Consider the following 25,880-nt stretch of genomic DNA (forward strand, 5'->3'; position numbering starts at 1 on the left):
ATTCTTTTCCCTTATAGGTTATTACATAATATTGGGTATAGTTCCCTGTGCTGTACAGTAGGTCCTTGTTAGTTATCTATTTTATACACACTAGTGTGTAACATATGGACATTTTTTAAAGTATGTATTTTTTAACGGTTTCTTTATTTTATTTTTTTATTTATTAATTTTTTGGGGCACGCCATGCAGCATGCAGGATCTTAGTTCCCTGACCAGGGTTCTAACCCATGCTCCTTGCAGTGGAAACGCAGAGTCTTAACCACTGGACCACCAGGGAAGTCCCCATATGGCCATTGGTAGTATAGGTAGGGGCCATAGAGTGAGGAAGAAAAGTGGCTAGAGCTGTTTAGGTGGTGCCGTTTATAGGACTCCATTGCCAAGTTTTTGGCTTGGGCAGTTAAGCATCGATAATATTAGACTATATAGGGAACTCAAGAGAAAGAGCAGATTTGGGTTTGGAGATGTATAGGTAGTAGGGGGGAGTAGAATATGATGTTGTACTTAGTGAATTCTACATGTATTTATCATTACTTTTGTTTTTCTTTTCCCCTTATTCCTCACTCTTTTCTCAGTTTTCTCCTCTTGCCCCCACCTTGACTTCATTAAGTAGCCATGCCCTCGAACAGAAGGGGTTTTTTTTCCTTTGAGTAAGATTAATTTAATGAATCAGTGTTTGGCATACCTCACTTCTGATCATCATGACAATTATGTAAGATGGTTGGATAGTTATAATTGCTAGGGATTCATAGTACTAACTACCATTTCTCCTTTCCAACTGCAAGTATATACACACATGATTGATGGTATCAATAGAATGAGAAATAGAGTATCACTTTATTAAACCAGGCATGCACCCTGTGGTTCTCCAAGTGCAAGGATTCTGGAAACCCATTTATGCCTGGTATTTTTACTCCCTCTTTTATTAATTGAGAACATGTAGGCTTTAGGCACTGGCTCCAGCATGCCTTATCTAGAAATCTGGAACAAGGTGCAGGACTACACCCTCTGAGTTTCAGCAAAGAACAGGAAATATAGAGGCAGATTCCTGGCTTTTATCCTTGATGTATTAGTCAGGTTGGGCTGCCATAACAATATACCATAGACTGAGTAGCTTAATCAACAGAATTTCATTTTCACACAGTTAAGGAGGCTGGGAAGTATTAAGATCAAGGTGCCAGCTGATTTGGTTTCTGGTAAGTGTTCTCTTCCTGGCTTGTAGATGGATGCCTTCTTGATGTGTGGTCATATGGTCTCCCCTTTTTTTAAAATTAATTAATTTATTTATTTTTGGCTGCATTGGGTCTTTGTTGTTGCACGCAGGCTTTCTCTAGTTGCAGAGAGTGGGGGCTACCCTTCGTTGTGGTGCACGGGCTTCTCATTGTGGTGGCTTCTCTTGTTGAAGAGCATAGGCTTTAGGCGCACAGGCTTCAGTAGTTCTGGCTCTTGGGCTCTGGAGTGCAGGCTCAGTAGTTGTGCAGTGCAGGCTTAGTTGCTCCACAGCATATGGGATCTTCCTGGACCAGGGCTTGAACCCGTGTCCCCTGCATTGGCAGGCGGATTCTTAACCACTGCGCCACCAGGGAAGCCCTTATGGTCTTTCCTTGGTACATGTGCTTGGAAAGGGGGGAGGTGGGAGGGGAAGGAGGAGAGGTAGAGAGATTTCTCTTTTCCGCTTCCTGTAAGGCCACCAATCCTATTGGTTTACGGCCCCACCCTGATGACTTCATTTAACATTAATTGCCTTCTAAAAGCCGTGTCTCTTAATACAGTCACATTGGAGGTTAGGGCTTCAGCATATGAGTTTGGGGGTCGGGGGAGGTGTGGTGGGACACATTTCAGTCCATAAACTTGGAAACCTCACTTCAGAGTAAAGAGGTGGTCCAGTGACTATTGAAATCACACCAGTTATTTACTTCCAAAATATTTAGAGATTTTCCAGCTATCTTTCTCTTACTGACTTCTAATTTAATTCCATTATGGTTGGAGAACACACTTTGGATGATTTAAAACTATTTAAATTTATTGAGACTTGTTTTGTGGCCCAGAATATGGTCTGTCTTGGTAAATGTTGTATGTGTACCTAGTAAAGATGTGTATTCTTCTTTTGTTGAGTGGAGTGTAATGTAAATGCCAATTAGGTCAAATTGATGGTACTGTTCAAGATTTTTATGTTCTTACTGATTTTCTGTTACTTGTTCTATTGATTATTGAAAAAGCGGGTGTTGAAATCTCATATAATTGTGGATGTGTCTGTTTCTTCTTACAGTTCTATCATTTTTACTTTATACTTGTTGAAGCTATTTTCTTAGGTTCGTAAATGTTTAGGGCTGTTATGCTTTCTTGATGGATTGGCCTCATTATCATTATGAAATGGCCACCATTATCACTTGCAAGTTCATTTGCTCTGGTATCTGTTTCATCTGATTACTGTAGCCACTCCAGCTTTCTTTTGGCTAGTGTTAGCACTCACTTTTAGCTTATTTGTGTCTTTATATTCAAAATGGATTTCTTATAGGTAGTATGCAGTTGTGTCTTGCTTTTTTAACCAATCTGATAATCCTTGCTTTTTTTTTTTTTTTTTTTTTGCGGTACATGGGCCTCTCACTGCTGTGGCCTCTCCCGCTGTGGAGCACAGACTCCAGATGCGCAGGCTCAGCAGCCATGGCTCACGGGCCCAGCCGCTCTGTGGCATGTGGGATCCTCTCAGACCAGGGCACAAACCCGTGTCCCCTGCATCGGCAGGCGGACTCTCAACCACTGCGCCACCAGGGAAGCCCAATCCTTGCTTTTTAATTAGACCATTCACATTTTAGGTTATTGTTGATATGGATGGGATTAAATCTGTCATCTTATTATTTGCTTTCTATTTGTCCCATCTGGTCTTTGTTCCTTTATCCTTCTTTTTCTGTCTTCTTTTGGATTGACAGTTTGGGGGGTTTTTTTTGAATAATTTCATTTTATCTCCTTTGTTAACTTATTAATTATAATTAGTTTTATGGGGGTATGTTTTGTTTGTTTTTTCAGTAGTTACTTTAAAGTATGCAATAATTAACTTGTCACAGTTTACCTTCAAATACTTTGAAGTATTTACCTTCAAATACTTCAACATTTCCTTTAAATAGTTCTATTTAAAAGTGATTTAAAAACAAATAATAAATTATTTTTTATTTACCTACATATTTATGATTTCCAGTTCTCTTTGTGTAGATCCAGATTTCCAAATGGTTTAATTTTCTTTCTGACCGAAGGATTTCCTTTACCATTTTTGGTAGTGAGGGTCTGTTGGTGATAAACTTGTTTCAGCTTTTCTGGGTCTAAGGTTTTTGTTTGTTTGTTTGTTTTTCAGGAATTCCAGGTTGACAGTTTTCTTCTTTCACTCCTTCTCTATTTCTCCTGAGCTCACCTTCTTTGTGCTACTCTCCCTTGTCTGGTACTCTGCCCTGTGACTCTAGCCACCTAACTGCCCTTTCCCTTAGTTCTTTTGTGCTTGATTCAGGGAGACTGCTGGATTCCATCTGCCTTCTGCTGGATTCCATCTGCCTTCTCCTTCCCTGTCCTTTGGCCTGGAAACGTTCTCCAGGCATTAAAGTTGGGCAGTTTAGAGCTCACCTGTTTATTTTTCTCTCAGAGATCACTGTCTTACACTGTCTGTTGTCCAGTGTCTGGAAACAGTTGTTTGTATTTTGTTGTGGTTTAGGTGTGTGGGTAAATCAAGTCCCTGATACTCCATTTTGACTGGAAATAGCACAGTGACTACCAAAATCAAACCAGTCATGTCAGCCATCCTACTGGCCTTGTGGAAGAATTCATAAAATGGATGAATATAGAAATCATGCGTTTCTCCCCAGTATGTTCCTTGGTGGAAGATAAGAGTTGTGGTAAAGTCCTGCTCTCCCTGTGTACAGAGACCCAACCCAGGTAAAGGGAAGAAGTTCCTTTCTCCCCTGACACTTACCATTATCATTGTATAAATGAAGAAATTAAGTGACATGCCTGAACTTGCCCAGGACTGTCCTCACTGGATCCTACTGTCCTTGTGAAAACAGTAAAATCAAATTCTGCAGTGAATGTTTTATGTATTGCAGTTACGAAATAGTTATTAAAGGTTAATTTTATTTTTAGATCTTTACATGAATTTTAATTTTCACTTTGACCATCAGTTATGTTGTATATAACCTCCTTTCATTTCTGGAGATGGGAAGGTTTTATGCTTCATGGCATTCCTTGGATCAAATACATTATGAAGGAAATACAGCCTGAAATCAATAATTAATTTGTATTCTGGCCCTTTGTATGAAAACTTTACTAAGAATGTCTTCTGACCATAAAGAGCAGTGAATTTATAGTGGGTTTTTAAATATTTGTCAATAAATAAATAAATATTTGTCAACTACATGAGGTTTGCTGTTTAAGGTTAAATAATAACTGAAATTTAATTTGATAATTCCTACCATAGCAGTGTATGCCAGAGATCAAAGGGCAGAGTCTTTTTTTTCTCAGAAATTTCTCAAAGAATTATTTTAATTTGCCTAGATTCACTCAGTATTTGAATTTACATCTACTTGATCATAAAACCAATTTTTTCCTCGAAGTTAGGCCACAGTTTAGAACCATCACAGTTCTATAGAAGAACATAAAATTTTAATATTTCAGGTTTAAAATTCACAGTTATAATTTTGGCTTATTATGTGTCCTTTAGAAAAATTAATCTTTAAGATCATTTATCTAAAACCAACAGAAAAATTATTATAAGCAATATGGTTATCAAACAATAAATCATCTCTTAGTTACCAGAGAAATAATTAAGACAGCAACTTGCCTAGGTTAGTTAATATTTTATGCTCACTAAATTGAAGCTCTGTACCTTTTGAACACTATTGTGAACTGAAATCCAGATTGAATTGGCCTTTTCTACTTTAAAATGTTTTTAATCAATGGGTATACAACTACCTAACAAATTTGGGGCTCCTTTTAGGGGTGCTAGTAGAACATGTGTGAGAAGACAGGGAAGCCTACTTTGCAATGTTTGAAAGATGGGAGTTTAGGAAAAGAGTCTAAGGAACAATTAGAACAGAAAGTGATGGCTCCCCTGAAAAGTTTTTCCCTCCCTCATCTGTTCAGCTTCCTCTAACTCTACTCTTACTCTGTATACTTTATTTTTCCTTTTATATTTCCCCCCCACCCCATCTTATTTTCTTGTTTATTCTTTCTTCTTTGTCTATTTTGTTTCTCCCTGTCCCTTTCCTCCTTTTTTTCTCTTTATTTTGATCACAATTCTTAGTTACTTATCCTTCTATTCTTTTCTGATTGTTTTCTTTAAAACTTTCCTTATCTCCAACCAAATTACTGTGGTTGAATTGGTAAGGAGCCAGGAGGGGAATGTGGATGGCACTTACATATTAGAGGCTTTGTGTAGTTGGGAATTCGGATTGTAGAGGAAAAGATGTCTGTTACGGCAGCCAATTACAGTCCTCTGGGAAGAGAGTCGCCTTGCAGAATTGTGTGAAGTACAAGCTTTACCTTCCTTGGCTTCTGGTGAACTCTATTTACTCTTCTGTGCCTAGACAATATCTATCTGCTAACAACTGGGTGAAAAATTCAGTAGTAAGTATTGCATAAATTAGATTGAATTTTTTTTAATGAACTCACCAATTGTTTTACTACTATAAAGAGTTGTTTCTTTTGTGTTATGCCTATGTAGCACTTTTAGTTAAAAATTATTTTGATGGAAGATATGTAAATACTAATCATAAATGCCATATTTCTTTGTTATGCAAGCTTTTAACCTATAATATAATCATCTGAGCAGTTTAAATGGCATAAAATATATGCCTTTTTTAAAGTTTTAATATAGTCTACGATAGTGTTTTAAAAAACTACATAGCATTGTATTTTTTGTTACTGTAATTTATTTAATAGTTGTGGTAAACAAATTCAAATTGGTAGGTGATTGCTGTTTTTTATTATGCAATATTTGCAAAGGTGGGAAAAGGGTTAGTACTTATTACTTGACTGTAAGTAATTTAGGGAACATAGGAACTCAGTATGGGCTGAGTTCTGAGTACACAGGCTTGTCATAGCTCATATCAAAGGAGCACCTTCTATGCTTCCAGAATTCTCTTATGTTCTTTTTTAGTTTTAGAACTAGAACTGTTTGTCTTTTAATGTTATTTAGATCCTTGTTTCAAGAAGTTCAAAGTGCTTTGGAAAATACTATTAATCTTAAAATATCTAAGAATGATGGAATGAATATTTTGTATTGATTTTGTTCACAATAATTAAATTTTTGTGTATATATATGAAAATTTCAAAACACCAGTTCTGAGCCTGTTAGAATGTCTACAAACATGAGCAGTTTTAGAAAAATTTAAGAAACATTTTGGAGCATTGAAAATAATTGAAAGTCCAAATTCTCACCCGTCAGATCACTAAGCCTGCCTTCCTTTAGTCCATTTCCATTGGTTATACTAGTTGTGCTAATTGTTAACGATAGAGAATTAGTGATTAGAGAATTAGCCAAGGCTTTTCCTTTGGTTTCTCTGAGATTTAGTATGAAGATATCTGTAAGATCTGACCCTCAAAAATTACCTGCTTTCAACATTTTAGAGAATACACTATCAGATGGCAGAACTGGCTGTCAAATTGGAATGTAGGAAACAAATTCTCTTGAGATACTGATGATTGAGGCCCAGGAACATACATGAATATAATCATTTTAGTGGTGTGTGTGTGTGTGTGTGTGTGTGTGTGTGTGTGTGTGTGTGTGTGTTTTAACAACTCTTTATTAAAATGTCAGTGTGAATAAGTTAAATTCTGTTTTTAAAAAAACGTAGTAAAATAAAAGCTAAAAGAACTTCTTGTGCATTGCCTGATGTCCTGGCACCTTCAATCTGCCATTTGTTAGAGGGCTAATAATCTGAGGTCACTTGTCCTATAATACCTGAATTCTTCAGAGTTGGTCATACTTTAACATAGATCTCAAGTTGATCTGCAACTGAGATCTTATTAATTAGTTAAATAACTACACTTTAACCACTCTTTCATTTTGCTTATGTATTCATTGAGCATCTCCTATACGCCAGGCACTGTCCTAGGCACTGGTAATAGAATGATGGATGTGTTAGACCTGGCTCCTGCATGCCTAGAGTTTATAATCTAATTAGAGACAATCGGCCATTAGAGTAGATTAAGAATTGCAGTAGGAACACATGAAGCTTATGAGAGGATTTCCCTCTGTGTCTGCTTCCCGCCTGAGTTGAAATTTAACTGAAATCAGGGACTAGAAAAAAGTTGGCAGATTTTCAGTTTCTCCATTGGAAAATACACAGTTTGTAACAGTGTACTCCTTAGTTAAGGTTTTTAACCCGTTTCCCTTCCCCCTTTGGTTTTCCAACTCATTCACAACTCTTCTTTTGCAGCTTTCAAAGTGTCAGGTTTAGTTTGGGTAGCCATGGCATATAGGAATCCCTATCAGATATAATAGATATTGAGGAAACAGTCCTGAGATAGGTAAGCACATCATGTCTCAGTGGTGAAAGACAGGGTTCAGAGTGGTTGCATGAGCAGAGAAACAAAGAAAATTCTGTCAAGATTGCAGAATAGTAACCGTGTAAACTGGGAAGTCCAGTTAGAATTCAAAGGAAAACAGAGATTGGGAATTAAACATCAAGATGTTTTACAGTAAGGACCAGAATCAGCATTCACAGGCTGGATAACCAATACAGAATGAGCTGTAAGAATGATCTTGATGCTAAGCCAACAAATACCTGAGGCTGAGTCTCCATCCATTATTCTTTCCTGAGCCAGAATTGGAATTGGACTAATTGGGGAGTAGAGTTTAGGTAGGCACCCTGGATGAGACTTGGAAATAAGTCCTCAGATTTTTAACATTTTATATACATAGGAGATCTTGATTTAAGACCTCACGTTACCATTATATTGCTCTGTGTGTCTGAGCTGTCACTTTACTCTCTGAAGTCCAATTTCTTCATCTATAGATTAATGAAAATACATACTCTTGAAGGTTCCTTTGAGTTCTTACTCCTGAATTCTATACAAAAGCCAAGACTCCCCCCACCTCGCCCCACTTTTTAACTTATCCCCTGTAGTTTTGCCCACAGAAGCTGCTTATTTTTCTTTGATGACAGAGGGACCAAGTTTGGTTTTAATTAACTCTAAGTGGTTTTGAATGCACAAAACAGAACATTGAAACATTTTATTTATAAGCAGATGTAATTGTACAGTTTTGCCAAGCATTATAAGGATAATGTTTTTAAGTGGGATATCCTCTTGCTCTTTCTGGAACTGCATGATCCAGACCTTTTCCATGATATCTAAATTGAGAAACCTTTAAACTTGGGAGACATAAGGAGAGAAAGGAATAGCTGTCCAAATTCTTTTAATACCAGGAATCCTTGAAGATATGTCTATCTGAGGAGATTTCTAGAATCTATGCCCTGAGTTGGTAGGGTAACCTCTACCCTAAAAATGAGTCTTTTTTGTGTGAAATGAAAAATAAGAATGAACTTTCATAATTGAGAATTATTAAGAACTATTGGTAGTGGAAAGTGGGCTCCTACAGATGGTTCTCTACTTACTGATACTGTTTGTGACCTTGGGCAAATGATTTTACAAATTTAGTTTTTTCATCTGTAAAATGAGAGAAAAACCTATGCCTTCGCATTTATTTTTGTTTTATTTCATTTTGTAAAATAAATTTATTTATTTATTTATTTATTTATTTATTTATGGCTGTGTTGGGTCTTCCTTGCAGTGTGCAGGCTTTTCATTGTGGTGGCTTCTCTTGTTGTGGAGCATGGCCTCTAGGCGTGTGGGCTTCAGTAGTTGTGGCTTGCAGGCTCAGTTGATCCGCAGCAAGTGGGGTCTTCCTGGACCAGGGCTCGAACCCGTGTCCCCTGCATTGGCAGGAGGATTCTTAACCACTGCACCACCAGGGAAGTCCCTATTTTATTTTAAATTTAAGAAACGTTAGATGGAAAATAAAAGAAAAAAGAAACAGTATGGTGCTCACTATGTGCCAGGCAATATTCTAAATATTTTACAAATAACAACCTATTAACTACCCTCTGAAGGTCAATACTACTATTATTGCCATTTAATAGATTTTTTAAAAACTAAGGCAAAGAGAGGTTGTATCGCTATAACTTGTACAAAGCCAAACAACTAGCAAGTAACAGAACTGTTTGCCTGACCTCAGAGTTCATGTTCTTAACTATTACTTTATGCTACATCATGAGAATTAAGATGAGGAAGCACTTGATAAAACACTCCACAACTCAAGATGATAATGATCATCTTTGTTTAACTGAATGTTTGTATTACGTGACAATTAAAATTTATAGCCAACTTTCAAAGAGCTAGATTATTATAAAAACATACACATGACTTTGTTTTTCAGATAGAACCTCAGAATATTCATTGTTTTAATCATAATTTTGAATTTTGGTGGTTACTGTAGATGTACAGCAGAAATACTTGGTTGAATTTAAACCACACACGTCTAGAAAGCTTTTAAAGTCAGTCCATGATAAGTTTGTTTACAGATCACTTGCCTTTTTCATAATAGAGTGCTGAGGATTTTTTTAAATTCAGTTTAAGCTTTGTTGTTGGCTAACAAAAACAGAGAATATTTTTGTGTTTGAAGGTACTCTTCTGACAGTGGAAATATTTATGTGTCACTAGTATTAATAAAATAATAGTACAGATATAAAGTTGCTTTCATTTATAGCCACAGCCACTATTTTTTGCACTTGTCATTAAAGTCAGCTTTGTCTTTTATTCTCTGCTTAAAGACTTCTCATGGTGTATAAGTCAAGTTGCACTAGGAATGAAGAAACCTGGATTTCTCCAGTATGCATACTGCATACAACTTTAAGCAAGAAAGTTAATGTCTTTTTACCTTACTCTCTTCATCTGGAAGTAAGGTAGATTAGGCCACATGATTTCTAAGGTCCTTTACAATTCTCACTTAAAACAGAAACACTCAACACATACCTATGAGATTGGAACATATAAATGAGAAACCAAAAATATTTCAATGTATGTAGAACTTAACCCATTAGGAGATAAACATCTATGAAATATTAAGAATATTTTTATAAAGAAATGGATGGGTTAGTGTAACTCTGGAAGTGCCTGCAGTTGGGAGAGTGTTGGCTAAAGTTAGCAGTACAGAAAGAAAAAGCAGTGGTACAGGGTGAGAAATGAGTAGAGCGTGGTATAGACAGCAGTTTGGGTAGAACACAGAGAGCAGTAAAAGATGAGATTAAGAACCAGAGGTGGGTGGAGTCTTAAGCAGGGTCACCTCAGTGTATAACTTCAAGAGGTAGTGTTCACATCAGAATCTGGCAATGCCCAGCCAGAGTAGCTACCTCTGTACAGTGGCGCTGGCCCTAATGTCAGGCTTAAGAGTCCACACTGGGTTTAATAGGAAGTTAGGGAGCCAGTAAAACAAACAAACAACAAACAGAAAAACTTGAGGAATGTGATGGAATGGCTTTCGGGAAGATTAATCTGCATCAGGGTGCAAGATGAATAAAAAAGGGCCTAGAGTCCTAGACCATAGCTAGGAGACTGGTGTAGTAATTTATGTGTAAAGTAATAGGAATCTAACTTGGTAACTGTTTTGAGGTTAAAAAGGAAGGTTTAATTTCAAGAGAAATTTGAAGAACAAGTTAGTGACTTGTTCAGTCACTGGATTTTAGGACCATAAAGAGGGAGAATCTCCTGCCCCTGTACCATAGACTTAGAAGGGAACTTCTCTTATTCCCTTTTGGGATTTGGCGACAATTTTGTATGAGTGATGATTTTGCATGTGTAATACTTATATTGTGATATATGAATTGCCATTGTGTTAAGAGAGGACTAGGAAAGTAGGCTTTTGTATTTATCATCTGTACCCTTCAGAATAATTGACAATGTATGTCACATCTAATCTTCCATCATCACCACCTACTGAGATCGCTATTGTCAAAGTCACCAATGACTTCCTTATTGTCAAATACAGTGGTCATTTCTTTGTTTATATTTTATTAAACCTCACTAGTGTTTAAGACCATTGGCCATGCCCTCCATGAAACATTTTTTTTCTCGCAGCTTCCATGATACCATACTTGACATATACCAGCTCCTTTTGCTGGTTCATCATCTTCTAACAGATCTCTACTTCTTAGAGTACCTCTGGCCTTTGTCATGAATACCCTCTACATGCTTCTAGGTAACTCTTCACTCTAAATACTATCCAAATGCCAATGATTCCCAAAACTATATCCCCAACCCTGGAAAACAACAACCTCCTAACTAGTATACCTACTCTGATTCTTTTTCCCCTATTCTGTTATCAACATAGCAGTCAGAGCGATCATTTAAAAAAGTAAATCAGATCGTGTCACTTCTCTAGTTAAAACCCTCCAGTGACTTCCCATTGCATTTAGGATAAAATCTGAACTCCTTGCCCTAGCTTCAAAATCCTGTGTGATGTAGTCCCTGCCCACCATTCTAAACTATAGTTCTTACCACTTTCCCTCTCTGCTACTGCCATTCCAGCCTTACTCACCTTTTAGTTCCTGGGACATTACTCCTTTATTGTCACCTTAGACCCTCTGCTCAGAATGCTCTTTCCTCTGATTTTTGAATTGCTTGTTCCTTGTTCAGACCTTGGCTTAATTAAATGTTATCTGCTCAGAAAAGCCATCCCTCAACAGTTAGTATAAAGCATTTACATAATTATTCTCAATTTTTGCAATTATAGCATGGCACTTAGCACCATCTTCATACCTACATACTGGTAATATCAACTGAGAGTCCAATTCTCTGAGCATAACCTCTTCTACTAATTCTTAACACCCTTTCTCAGATTCATCCATATGTTTCTCATATTATCAGTTTGAGGTGCTAGTTCTTACCTAATTATTTTTAAAAGATTATTTATAAAGAGAAAAAAAGAAAGCAAAGCAAAGCAGAAAAGTGTTTCAAACTGCTAAGTTCTAATTTTTCAACACCAGAACCAGTGTGCTGTTACTTACATGTGTCTTCACAAATTCCTCTACTGAGTAACCAGACTATGATCTCCTTAGCAGGGGTTTTACAAAACAGTAACTCTAATTAAAATATATGACACTATGTAATTCTTTTATTTACATATTATTTTTTAGTTAATAGGCTTTATCATTTATCTAATGCCAGTCAGAGAATAGTAATTTATTTAAAATTTAGTTTATGTGTTTGTGTGTTTGCTTTATAGGACTGATAATATTTTGTTGCATGTATATCTTTCTATGCATGTGTAATTCCACAAACACATGATCATAACATTCTTTTGAGAGTTGTGTTTCACTTATGATGTAGATAATCTTTCCTTGTCAAAAGTAGATCTATATCATTATTTTAGATAAAACTGTACCACAGTATATTTAACCAGTCCCTTTTTGTTGGACATTTAGATTGATTACAATTATTTTTGACTGGTATAAACATTTTAATAAATATCCTTCAACATTCATCTCTGTGTACTTGTTCTATTATTTCATTGGAATAAATTCATGGAATAATTTTTATTCGTATTATTAGATTGTCCATCATAAGTTTGAAAGGACGTTATTTTTAGAGAAACTTTCTTTTTGGCAATCCCCCAGGGGTTCTCATGCTTCTCTTCCCATTTTATTCCATATATGAGGGGGGTGCAATCTACTACCTTGGCAGGCTTTAGAAGTACATTGAACAGTATATACAGCAGCCCAATGGTAGGAAGGACCTTCTTCTGTTTCCTTGAGACAGAGCTTTGAAGTATCCTAGGTTTTTGTTTTAAATCAAGGATCCAGAGGCACCACCATTAAGTGTTTATGATGAGTTCTGATTGAGAGGGGCTCCTGGTTAGGGCCTCCCAAGAAGGAAGTGGTGGTTCTGGTCTCTCCCCTAGGTTTTTTATGAAGTACTTCTGAAGAACAGAGATTCATAGACTCTCAAGGTTGAAAGAACCACTGCAAGTCTAATTCAGTTTCCACTTGACAGCTAAATCCCTTCAACCACACCCCTGGCAATTGTTTATCAGTCTGTTTGTGCCTTGGTGATGAAGAATTTACTTCCCAAGTTAGTCTGTTTCACCTATGGGTCATTCTGATTATTTAAGGTTTTCCCAGTGGCCAAATTATTAACCTCTTTTGTTGGAGAGAACAGATGAAGAACTTTAAGATGGCTGAACTCCGGAGCCAGAAGAGTGTGCCACAAAAAAGGAGCTAGTCTGGTCATGGCTTCTAGTCCGACTGTGGTGTAAGCACTATCCTCATTGAGGTTTTGGGGGCAGAGGGACTATGATTTGATTGATTAATTCCCACTGTCAATTGTCATTGATAGCCTGTGACAATTTATAACATCCTTTCTGTTCTTTTCAAAGTTATATTTTACATCAAATAATTTATCTCTTTTAAAATGTATAGCTAGTAGGTAAGCCTTAGCAGCCCGTATTTGTCTAGATTTGCAGCACTTTTTGTTTTTGTAAAGAGTAAATTGTTTTCAGAGACCCAAAAATTATACCTTATTTCTTGAGTAAGCTATGTCCTCAAAGTATCGTCGGATCTAATGAATTTTCTTTAGTATGACATAAAATTTCCCAGTTCCTTAGTCATATTCTTTATTACAGTAAACTCTGCGCTATGGCAGAGGTTTTAGAGATTGAAATTATCAAAATTTTAATAATGCAACTTTTCTAATGACTACTGTGATTTAGTATTCTCATTTATTAAAATTCAGACACTCATAAATTTTTCCTGACAAGTTCCTAAAGGTTGTCATCACGTAACAGTTCTTTAAAATTTTTGTTGGAGTATAGTTGCTTTACAGTGTATAACAGTTTAATTTTTATCACTTTAAACTTGGTAATTTCTAGTATATGAGTAAGCCATTTCCTGATAGGGTTGTTTTTTATTTTTTTACAGTAGCTCCTTGTTAATTATCTATTTTAAATATAACAGTGTATACATGTCAATTCCAAACTCCCAATCTATCCCCCTCCCCACCCTTCCCCCCAGTAACCATAAATTCATTCCCCCTTCCCACCCTTCCCCCAGGTAACCATAAATTCATTCTCTAAGTCTGTTTCTGTTTTGTAAGTAAGTTCATTTGTATCATTTTTTTTCTTAGATTCTGCATATAAGTGATATCATATGATATTTGTCTTTCTCTCTCTGACTTAACTTCACTTAGTATGATATCTCCAGGTCCATCCATGTTGCTGCAGGTGGCATTATTTCTTTCTTTTTAATGGCTCAGTAATATTCCATGGTATTATATATGTACCACGTCTTCTTTATCCATTCATCTGTCAATGGATATCCTGCTAGGGTTTTGGAGATAAATTATAATTTAAAAAAAATACTGCCAAATATATATGAGACATTACTTAGGCTGTGAACCATCCTTGGTACTCACATGGAGTAACTGACATCTTGACATCATTCAGCTTTCCATAGTGTAAGAGCCACTGCTCTGCCACAATTCTTAGCTCTGCAGGATTACCCCACAGTCCGAGAGAGGGAAAAGGATGAGCCCAGAGAAATCTCCCGGGAGCTAAAATCATCCCATGTAGCCAGCCCATGGCAAGCCTGAGCTAGCCTTGAAAACCCACAGAACCATCAGAGAAAGGTCTGAATGGATTTGTTTTTATGTCTTTTGCTTCCCTCTGAAGGACACCATGGTTTAACTCAGTGAGTCCCAGGAGACCACAGGAGACCCTTGGCTTATGACCTAATTGGTTCCTGGAGGAAAGTTGAAAGTTGAGACCTCTTTTTTTCCCCCAGTTTGGCACATTATTATAAATTATGGTCCTTTTCCTGGAAACAAATCCTGTACCACAATATTCCAAAATATATTGTTAAAATATATGTTGAATACATATTATTTATATTTTTACAAATGTCTATTAAAGTATATAAAGGCAAAATTTGTAGCCACAGTGAAAGGAAGCATGTGTGGGGTAGTTAGGGACTCAGATTCTAGAACCAGACTTGTGTAGGTTCAAATTTCAACTTTGCAACTTCCTAGCTGGGTGATCTTGGGCAAGTTATTTAACCTCTCTATGCTTCGGTTATCTATAAAAATGGTGGTAATAGTCCCTTCTAGAGGTGCTTTGAGGAGTAAATGAGTTAATGTATAGAAAGTAGTGAGAACTGGCAATGCCTAACAACATTACTAAGTGCTGGCTGTTATTTTATATATTGCAAATGGTCATTTTAGGGACTGAATGGTCTTAAAATACCAGCTCAATCAAGTTGGCTCTCAAGACTCCTTCTTTTCCTGGTAAGGCCTTCCTGAGGCTAGAAATAGGCACTCGTCATCATACTCTTCAAGGCTATTCACAATCAGGCTCCAGTCCTGCCTTTTCTACACTGTTTTTGTACAAATGCTCCGCTCAAGTTGCACTTTCTCTCTCATGGTTCAGCTTAACATCTACCTCTTTGGCAAAATTTTACCACTGTTATCTGAACTTCTTTGGAATTTATTATATGCTTCAGTGTTCTATTGTTTTAAAAAATCGTCCCTGAATCAAATCCTCTGAAACTATTAGCTATGTGCAGTACAACTTTGTGTCCCCTTGTCACCTACTACAGTGTGCTAGGCACTTAAAATATGTGTTGCTTAGCTGGCAGAGATAAGAGAAAGCAACCTTTTCAAGTTTGCACTATAAATTGAATTTCGTGTGTGCATGTACACATGCATGCATGTTCAACCTGCATAGCAGGTTAACAGTTTTAAAGACTAACCGTGCTTTTAAAATTGGAGGACTTGTGAAAAAAATTTAATTTAATATATCTAAGTGAAACATCTGCAGGTTAGATTGTTTGGAACTGCCTAGTAACCAAAAAATATCACACTTCATATATTGCAATACAGGCCTGCATCTCCTGTTGGATAATTATAAAATTTCTTCCTCTGAAACTACTACCACTGCATAGCAAGGAAAGAGAAGGACCCTGTGGCTGTGAGTGTCCACATCACAGAATTAGGGCTCTAAGAACAAGGAACTAGTTAAGGAAGGGAGAGGGAGAGAAAGGGAGAAACATACATTTGTATCTGCCTCTTTTTCTAATATTTAATAACAGTAATAAAACGTCTTAGCTGAAAATATTTATATGACCTAATAAGACATTTTGACCTTTTGGCTATTGGCGAAGTTTTGTGTGTGAAAACTATTGTATTTGATGTCCAAAAATATCATTATCTAAAAGATTATAAATGTACTCCTAAATCTTAAACATTTTAATTGAAGTTTACATAAAAACAATTTTATGCCGTAATTTTAACCGGCTTTGTCTTAAATGAAATTTTGAATTATCCATCATCATCTGACTTCTGTACCTTGTGAATTAAGAGTTTATTGGGTTTTTTAAATAAGTTTGTTTATTTATTTATTTTGGCTGCGTTGGGTCTTCGTTTCTGCGTACGGGCTTTCTCTAGTTGCGGTGAGGGGGGGCTACTCTTCATTGCGGTGCTCGGGCTTCTCATTGCAGTGGCTTCTCTTATTGCAGAGCACGGGCTCTAGGAGCGTGGGCTTCAGTACTTGTGGCTCACGGTAGTTGTGGCACATGGGCTCTAGAGCACAGGCTCAGTAGTTGTGGCGCACGGGCTTCGTTGCTCCGTGGCATGTGGGATCTTCCCGCACCAAGGCTCGAACCCATGTCCCCTGCACTGACAGGCGGATTCTTAACCACTGCGCCACCAGGGAAGTACCAAGAGTTTATTGTATTTTAATTGCCTCACTTTTATTCTCTTTTCACTCTTTGTTAGTGAATATACTTGAATTTGGGCTATGGTATTAGTTATTTTAGACATAAAAAAATGAGTTCTTGTAAAGCAGTTATACTCCAATACAGATGTTAAAAAAAAAAGAGTTCTTGTCAAGAATACCTTAAAGCAAGGACCCATCTTTCTTTCTTTCTTTTTTTTGATACCAGATAGTCTGGATGAATATTTCGAATATGATGCAGAGGAGTTCTTGGTCTCTCTGGCCTTGTTAATAACAGAAGGACGAACACCTGAATGTTCTGTTAAAGGTCGGACGGAAAGTTTCCATTGCCCTCCAGCACAGTCCTGTTACCCAGTAACTAGCAAACATGAATGTAGTGATAAGCTGGCCCAGGTGAGAACTGTGTTTTGAATGTTTTTTATCTTTTATATAAACCTGTTTAAATTCTGTCATTGACTTTGTTAAATCACAATTATAATGTTCACATTTAAGTATAAAATTGGTCACAACATAAAGAAAAGGTACTAATCCTGAACTGCAGCTAATAATTTTGGCTGTGAACAAGGCTCTAAAAGGCTTTTCCATCAGCAGGCAGGTGGGCAGCCAGTTTCATACCTGCCTCCACACACACCAGATTTAAGATTATCTTTGTTACTATGAATTAGCTTTTCTTTAGTTTTAGTCTCAGCCCCGGTTCATCAACTTTGTGTTCTTGTTTATTTAATAGATTGATGTTCATAATTATTTTCCCCACATTAATCACTTTCCCTCTTATATCCCTCCCCTTTTTAATGGGAGGATACTTTTTGCTATCATTAATGTTTTTGTAGAATACTGTTAAAAATATTTATTTTAATATGTAGCGTATAATTTGCTGTAAGGATTTTCCTCCCAGTTAGTCTCTTAACTGTAGTCCAAAATTTTAAACTTCTAAAAATGTTGTCTACTTTGAGTGTTTAATGAAAATGAGTTTTTAATATTTTGATCTTAGAATGAATCTTTCCTCTAATTAATGATGATGTAATTAACAAATGAGGCGAGGCTGGGCCATCTTGCGGCCTGTCAGACATTGGGCATGGCAGTTCTTTTTCCGCAAAATAGAGCAAAGATATCCTCCCCGGAGAAAATTTGCATCATAATTGTTGTTTGCTACTAATCCCCACACTCTAGAGCTCCTAGTGCTGATGCATTGTTTAATGAGGAAACCTAAATAGGCAGACAAGCCTGAGCTGAGCCCTGCAATAGGCAACTCATTTTCATACAGATGTCTGCTTTACAATTATATTTTTCAAATTTAAATATAAAATTGGGTGGGCTCTTGAGCCATTTTGCTTATCTCCATCTTCTCCAAGTGTCGCCAAGCCCGACGAACTAGGTCTGAGGTCGCATTATTGTGGAAGAATAACCTTCCAATCATGGTGGAAGTGATGCTACTACCAGATTGCTGCTACAGTGACGATGGGCCCACCACAGAAGGGATTGATCTAAATGATCCTGCAATTAAGCAAGATGCGTTATTATTAGAAAGATGGATATTGGAGCCAGTTCCTCGACAGTAAGTTGAACTGAGTTTGAAGTTGTCCTTTGTAAATCAGGTTTTCCATTACTTTCTATAAATTATTTTAATAATATATCATATCTTTGAGTCCCTCTATTTATGTAGTAAAATTTACATATTTAGTACTTATGTGACTTCAAATGACACTGGTAAATGCACTCTTATACTCTTGAAAGTACATGTCCTGAGTGATATGTTTATTTCAGCTTTTATCTTTCTAAAATTTAGCCATTTTGTACTTGTTGACATTTAGATGATGCTTTTTTACTTTTTTAGGAGTGGCGATCGATTTATTGAAGAGAAGACTCTCCTATTGGCTGTCCGCTCATTTGTGTTTTTTTCTCAATTAAGTGCTTGGCTGAGTGTTTCTCATGGTGCTATTCCACGAAATATTATTTACAGGTATGTCTAGGGCAGAAAAAGGACAATGTGTATTCAGCTACAGTGGTTAGCTACTGAATGACATTTTACCTTTTAGGCAGTTTATATCCTTCATTTCTAAATATAAGTGGACAAAATTTACTGAAATTAAAAATTAAAAACTTTACTTGTTTTTCAAAACAAGTTGGAGAAATTTAGATATGACTCAATATGCATTTTGCTTCTTGGGTTAAATCTGGTGTAGAATAGTTTTCAGAGAACTTTTTAGCTTACTTTACAGAACTAACAATGAGAATGTACCACCATTATAAATAAAGTGGAAAAACTTTCTGGGTTGCTGAATTTCCATAATGGTAGACTTAATTTTTAGATCCTGAAAATTATAAACACACAGGCTGCTGAACAACTGTCTTAACTGTCTCTTTAGGCAGGTGGCCGTGAGATAGAGAGTATCTCTTAATCACCATGCGCAACAGAATTAGCTGAATCCATTTATTTAGTAGTAAATGGAAAGTCCTTTTTTCTGTTTTGACAACAAATTTTAAATTATAGTATTTTTGAGCTTTAATGCTTTAATAGAATGGTGTTCTTAAAAAGAAGATGGTCTCTATTCCGGGTATAATCTATTTATGTTGGTTTTGTTAGAATGACATGCATGGTAAAGTAGGTTAAAATAAAATCTCAATAGTAATTAATGCAAACAAAGGTAAGTATATGACTGTTTAACATTTTTTAAATAACATATAATAATGATATGTTTTATAATCCACTGATTCCATTTTTTTCTGTGTGATTCTAGAATCAGTGCTGCTGATGTAGACCTACAGTGGAATTTTTCACAAACTCCAATTGAACATGTGTTTCCTGTTCCCAATGTGTCTCACAATGTGGCCTTGAAAGTCAGTGTTCAGTCCTTGCCCAGACAATCTAATTATCCAGTTTTGACCTGTAGTATTCACACTAATATTGGCCTTTTTGAGAAAAGAGTTCAAGACCATGAACTTAAAACCCATCAGCACCGAAATTCTACTGAAGCAGAGCAATGTAGTACAAACAGTTCACAGCGTCTGTGTAGCAAACAAACTTGGACCATGGCACCCGAAAGCATAATATTACATGCAAAAAATGGCACAACTCCAGAATATACTGCAGCTGTCAAAAATGTCAAACTATATCCGGGCACTAGTGGTAAATCTGACTATGGAACATCTCAAGGCAATATTCTGGGCTTCAGTGGTATAGGAGATAAAAAGTCACATGAAACATCAGTGAGAACTTTAAAATCATTTTCAGTGATTGATTCTAGTGAATCTAGCCGCCAGAGTTCCTGGCAGTCAGTTGGTGAGACTAATCCTTTAATAGGCTCTTTAATTCAGGAGCGACAAGAAGTTATTGCAAGAATAGCTCAGCATTTGATTCATTGTGATCCAAGCACTTCACATGTTTCTGGACATCCACTTAATACACAAGAATCTAGTTCACTTAATTCAAAGCTTTTCCGGGTTTCACAAGAAAATGAAAATGTGAGAAAATGTAAAGAAACGTTCTCCATTTCTTTTGGTAATCCAGCGCTCACCTCCTCAGAAGACACCAATGAAGGGAAAATTCGAGTAAAACCAGAAACTCCTCGAAGTGACACTTGCATTTCTAATGGTCTTCATTCTGATCAGTCTGTTGGTGAGATTAATCCTTTGATAAGCTCTTTACTCCAGGAGCGGCAAGATGTCATTGCAAGGATTGCTCAGCACTTGGAGCACATTGATCCAACAGCACCTCACATGCCCCGGCAATCATTCAACATTCAGGACTCCAGTTCAGTTCCTTCTAAAGTGTTTAGGAGTTCCTATGAAGACAGAAATTTGTTGAAGAAGAACAAGGATGACACCTCTGTTTCCATTTCTGATACAAAATTTTCCTTGTTAGATAACATCAGTGAAGGGAAACACTTAACACCTAATAAACGTTTTAGTTCTTTTAAATGCAATAGTAATGTCAAGGCTTCTTTGAAACCTCAAACAAGAAGAAATCTGCATCAGAACAATCCTAGTGAAATCCAAAGTACATTTCAAGAGACACAGAACAAAGCCACTGGTTTAATGAATCCTTCAAATATGTCTCTTTGCAAAGAAGATAACTTAGATTTCACAATCAGATTGGAAAACACACTTTCTGAGTGTCAATTTAAGGAACAAGAAATTGACAATGAAATCAATAAACAGTATTCAAAATGTAACAGTATTGACAAACAGATTTGCACAAATAAGTATAAGGACAAAATAATAATAAATGAAAATTATAATCCAGAATCTTTTAACAATCACCAGTTTGATCATTCAAAAAAAAATGACTCGAAAATAAATGTTACTGTGTTGGAAATGTCTGGATATTTGAACAAACATGCAAATGAGTGCTCAGATAAAGACTCAAAAAAGCCTAAGTCATGCGAACAAAATACTCAACTTAATAGTATAGAAAATTACCTCAATAAAGATAGTGAAGGTTTCAAATGCAAAAAGCCAAACCAATTAAACAATGAACAGGATAAGAAAGAAGATCCAGTTGATGAAAAATCTCAAAACTGTTCTCAGAGGAAGAATATAAAAGACTGTTTGTTTACGTGTGAACGCCTGAAAAATAAAGAGGTATTGGTAGGTAATATCTAACATTTCAAATGTAATCCTCAAACATTTGTTATGGTTTGAACTTTGTTTACAGGAGATCTAGTTAGGCCCAAGATGCCCATTATCTATAGAACTGACTGTCTGATATAATAAACATCCTTGTAAATAACCCGCCCACTTCAGAGCAAATGCTAGGTAAATTCTTCCTGTTGCCTTTTTTTGTTTATTTTAATACTGTGAACAGTTGCTGGAGAGTAAATAAGAGTCAGAAATGAAACTTGTACCTTTAGCTTAAGGTATTGTTTGACAGCAGCTCTGGCCTAGTACAAGCAGTGTGCCCATTGTGTTATGCCTAGGAATACCTATAGTGAAATCACTGGGCTGTTGGTCAGAATACCCAAGTGTCAGTCCTGACAATTTGGTCCTTGAGTGAAGCTGAATAAATCACGTAACTTGTAAAACCCTCAGTCTCCTCGATTTTAAAATAAGAACGATGAATATCTTTTGCTTATAGTTGTGGTGATAATCAAATTATAGATCTTTAAACATTTTGTAAGCTTTTAATGCACTACCTAAATCAAAGATATTTAAGTTAGTTCCATTTTGTCTACCAAATCACTTTTTAACTTTAGAAAATTATTACTAGGCTTAAATTTCCTTTATTTTTCCAAGAAGTATCACAAATTTATATCTCAGTTATATGGAAAACTACTTAACTGCCTCGATCCAAATCTGAATGACCTTGATTCATCTTCTTTATCATACGAATTAGTTTTGCCGGACATTAGAGTCTTAAAAGTATGCCATGTTTCCAATTAATATTTTTCAACAGACGATCTCTTTCTAACACATGGGTTTAATCAAATGACAGTTTTCAATTTCCTAAAACTATAATTGTCACAAAAACCTACCCTGGCCTTAAGAATACTAGCTTTTCACGATCCTTTCTGGTACCTAATAGGGAGACTTACTTTGACCATGGTATTTTTCAAGCCACTAAGATTTGTTTTTTCATACACTTACTTTAAATATAATTATATAGCATTTACTGGATGCCCAGGCACTCTTCTGAGTGTTTTATACATGCTGGCTTACTAAATCCTTTCACTACGCTCTGAGGTTAGGCGCTATTACTAACTCCAGTTTACAAATGAGAACTCTAGGCCCAGAGAGGTTAAGTAACTTGCCCAAGGTCATAAAGCTAGTAAATGGTAGAGCCAGGGCCCCAATTATTCTTCTCTGATTTTTATTCATGTGTTTTTATGCATTTTTTGTTTCTGGGTATAAATTTGCCATTTTAAATTCTTAAGAATTAGTCTATTTCTTATATCACTTCAAAAACATGATACTGTGACTGTGTTAAGTATATTTTAAAATTCACATTTAAATTTTTGTATCATGCTGTACCAAATTATATTTTCTGAGAATGGCTCTTGCTACTGACATAGTTTTATATTTTAGAATATTTTACTAATTTTTTTCTGTGAGTTTTTTTTTTCACAGATTAAAAGAATTGAATATTAGCTTACTAGATGATAGACTGAGTTGTTTTTTTTTAAAACAAACTTATTTATTTATTTGTTTTTATTTTTGGCTGTATTGGGTCTTCATTGCTGTGCGTGAGCTTTCCCTAGCTGTGGTGAGCGGGAGCTACTCTTGGTTGAGATGCAAGGGCTTCTTATTGCGGTGGCTTCTCTTGTTGCAGAGCACGGGCTCTAGGCGCACGGGCTTCAGTAGTTGTGGCTCATGGGCTCTATAGCACAGGCTCAGTAGTTGTGCATGGGCTTAGTTGCTCCACAGCATGTGGGATCTTCCCGGGCCAGGGATTGAACCCCTTGTCCTCTGCATTGGCAGGCGGATTCTTAACCACTGCACCACCAGGGAAGCCCAGACTGAGTTTTGATAAATATGTTGATAAGGCAATTGTGTTTGGACATACTTTTTTTAGAATATTTGAGTTTATTCATCAACTTAGAAAAAACTCTTAAACACTGTTTTTTGATTAAAGTGTATATATATGTGTGTATAGATAGTTATATAGGTTGTTAGCTTTACCACCAAGGATGTAATACCTCAGTAGATGTTAAGAATAAATCTAGAAACAAAAAAATTTTAAATATTGCCATTAAAATCTAAATCTTTTCCTAGCAGAGAACTATACCACTTAAACACTCAAGTGTCTGGCGGAAACATAATTTTCATTCCTTGGATGGAACCTCAACCAGAGCCTTTCATCCTCGAACTGGATTGCCTCTTCTTTCCAGTCCTGTAAGTGTTTTTCTCTTATTTTATGTTTAGACTTGCAAAACATGTAAAATGTTTGCAAATCACTTTATCCAAATTTTAATTGAAAAAATTTAAATACCTTCAAAATAAATTTCTAGTGGGAAAACATTTTATTTTTTGATACATTTAATAGCTAAATGTTAATATGGAAAAAGGCAGAAAAAATGAATAAAAATGAATTTATTGTATTAGGATTATAAAATTTCTCTGAAATTCTTTTGTCCAGCGTATTAATTCTCACTAATGTAAAGAAAATACTTAGTGTAAAGTGGATTTTCTCTAAATAGATTTGTATCATAGTACTGTGGCTGGTTGACACCACCAGCTGAATCATCTGGGAATCAAATTTGTGGCTGTCTTTGACTTGCGACCTGTACAGTTAATCGTCTTATTTTGAGACGTTTCCCCACTCTACATTTACTAATAAATTTATAGATCTGAGTGTGATGGTTAAGAACCTCGCTTTGGCATCACGCTGACTTCACCCTAGCTGTGTGACATTAGGTGAGGAATATTGTCTCTCTGAGCCTCAGTTTCCTCATCTGAAAAATGGGTGATAATGTCTACCTTAGTGTTGGGAAGATGATTAGTATCATTCCTGGTAAGCATTTGATAGTCGCTAAAGCTGCCATTTCGGTTAAACCAGAGGTAAGCAGTCAATATCCTAGTAAACTAAAAACATGTTTATTTTTGCTATTGACATAATTTTTGTTTTTATGTGAGTTTTTTTAAGTAAACTCAAAGCATACAATATCTAGCATATTTTCAAAAATTAATTCTTGAATAAGAGATTTAGTTTTAAATTTGTAACTTGGACCTTAGGTGTTTATTTTAGGGAAGTTGAATTCTAAACAATTTAAAATAACCCCAAATGTTTGACCTACGTATGAGGTGCTTTCAAAATGCCCAAGTGATGAGGAAAAAACTTACAGCATCATGCTGGTGTAAAAAGCACTACAGACTTCTGTTCAATGTGGTGGACTGAGTTAATACAAGAAGATCCTTCCTCCTTCCCAAACACAAAAATCCTGGACAAAATATAACACAACTTTTAAATACATAATATAGTGTAAGTGCAAGAAAGGTAAATCTCCGAAACTAACTTGGGGCAAATTATGACCTTCTAGGATATCTAAATCTAATATAGTGCTAGGGTTTAATGCTCCTGCTGGATCAGGAGTCAGCTCTATACCGGTCGTAGCTGGGACCTAAAACCAAACTCCATAAAGCCAGAAACAGGTGAGGACTGCCATTCTAGAAATGGGAGAAGAGAAAAGAAATCACCTATTTACTTAAGGGGTGCAATAGGAGGGATAGAGTAGATGGGAAAAGAAGCCCCCAAAAGAATTTGGACCTAAGCCTAAGTCACCCATGGTTAGGGGGTTCTGAATTTGTGCTGTCTATGAGAAAACATGAAACTATCCCACATCTATCACCCATGGCACCAAGGATTTATTTTCATGGAAGATAACTCTTACTGAGGATGATCTCAGGGGAATTAAAATTACAAAGCACCTTAAAAGAATCAGCAAGAAGAAGTGGGAAAATTCATATTTAGGAATCCTGTTATCAGAGCAACTTGAAAGAGAATCAGAAATAATTCTTTTTAAAATGTTTCAAGACAGGGAGATCATCTTGGTGCTTTGTGTCCATCTAGAGGGGTGGGATAGGGAGGGTGGGAGGGAGGGAGATACAAGAGGGAGGAGATACGGGGTTATATGTTTATGTATAGCTGATTCACTTTGTTATACAGCAAAAACTAACACAGCATTGTAAAGCAATTACTCCAATAAAGATTTTAACATAAATAAATGAATGAATGAGTGAATGTATGTTCCAAGAGATAAATGAAGATAAAGACAGGGAACTGAGATAAGAGAACATGTGGGATTGGAAAAATAGAAATCAAAAATATGAAAAATATAATTGAAGTGTACACACACGTGCGCATACACATACACATGGATTAAATGGTGGACTGGAATCAGCTGAATAGAGATTTAGTCAATGGATAGACACGTATTAAGAAAGCACCTAGAATAAAGTGCAGAAGGGAAGAGAAATGGTAAAATATGAAAGAGCCCTGGAGGATAAAATGAGATGTTCAGTATAAGCCTAGTAGAAATTCCAAAAGGAAGGCTAGATGGAATGAGGAAAATGCAGTATTGGAAGAAATGAAAGTAGAAAACTTTCCTGAATTGAAGACATGAGAATTTGGATTGAAGATTTCACATTAAGTTCTAACTCCAAAATATAGAATGGTGCGCTTGTACAA

General features: G+C 36.2%; 1 protein-coding gene across 8 annotated transcripts in view; it reads left to right on the top strand.

The window, feature by feature from the left end:
- The first annotated feature begins 1,141 nt into the window (after nt 1-1,141).
- The window catches only part of ATOSA (atos homolog A), a 40,769-nt gene continuing 16,030 nt past the window's right edge, over nt 1,142-25,880 (top strand). For 2 of the 8 annotated variants that reach the window (XR_004477982.2, XM_049705968.1), the window contains exons 1-6: nt 1,142-1,193; nt 16,968-17,152; nt 18,112-18,314; nt 18,594-18,719; nt 19,498-21,346; nt 23,468-23,587. Coding sequence is in view for 7 of the 8 variants with exons in the window: in XM_049705968.1 (XP_049561925.1) it covers nt 18,175-18,314; nt 18,594-18,719; nt 19,498-21,346; nt 23,468-23,587 (2,235 nt within the window). In the remaining variant the exon portion in view is untranslated. The remainder of the gene's footprint in view (nt 1,194-16,967; nt 17,153-18,111; nt 18,315-18,593; nt 18,720-19,497; nt 21,347-23,467; nt 23,588-25,880) is intronic. The other 6 variants (XM_049705967.1, XM_033409164.2, XM_033409159.2 and 3 more) reach the window with 6 other exon arrangements.

The sequence above is a fragment of the Orcinus orca genome, chromosome 2 (assembly GCF_937001465.1).
Source record: "Orcinus orca chromosome 2, mOrcOrc1.1, whole genome shotgun sequence".
Classification (NCBI taxonomy): domain Eukaryota; kingdom Metazoa; phylum Chordata; class Mammalia; order Artiodactyla; family Delphinidae; genus Orcinus; species Orcinus orca.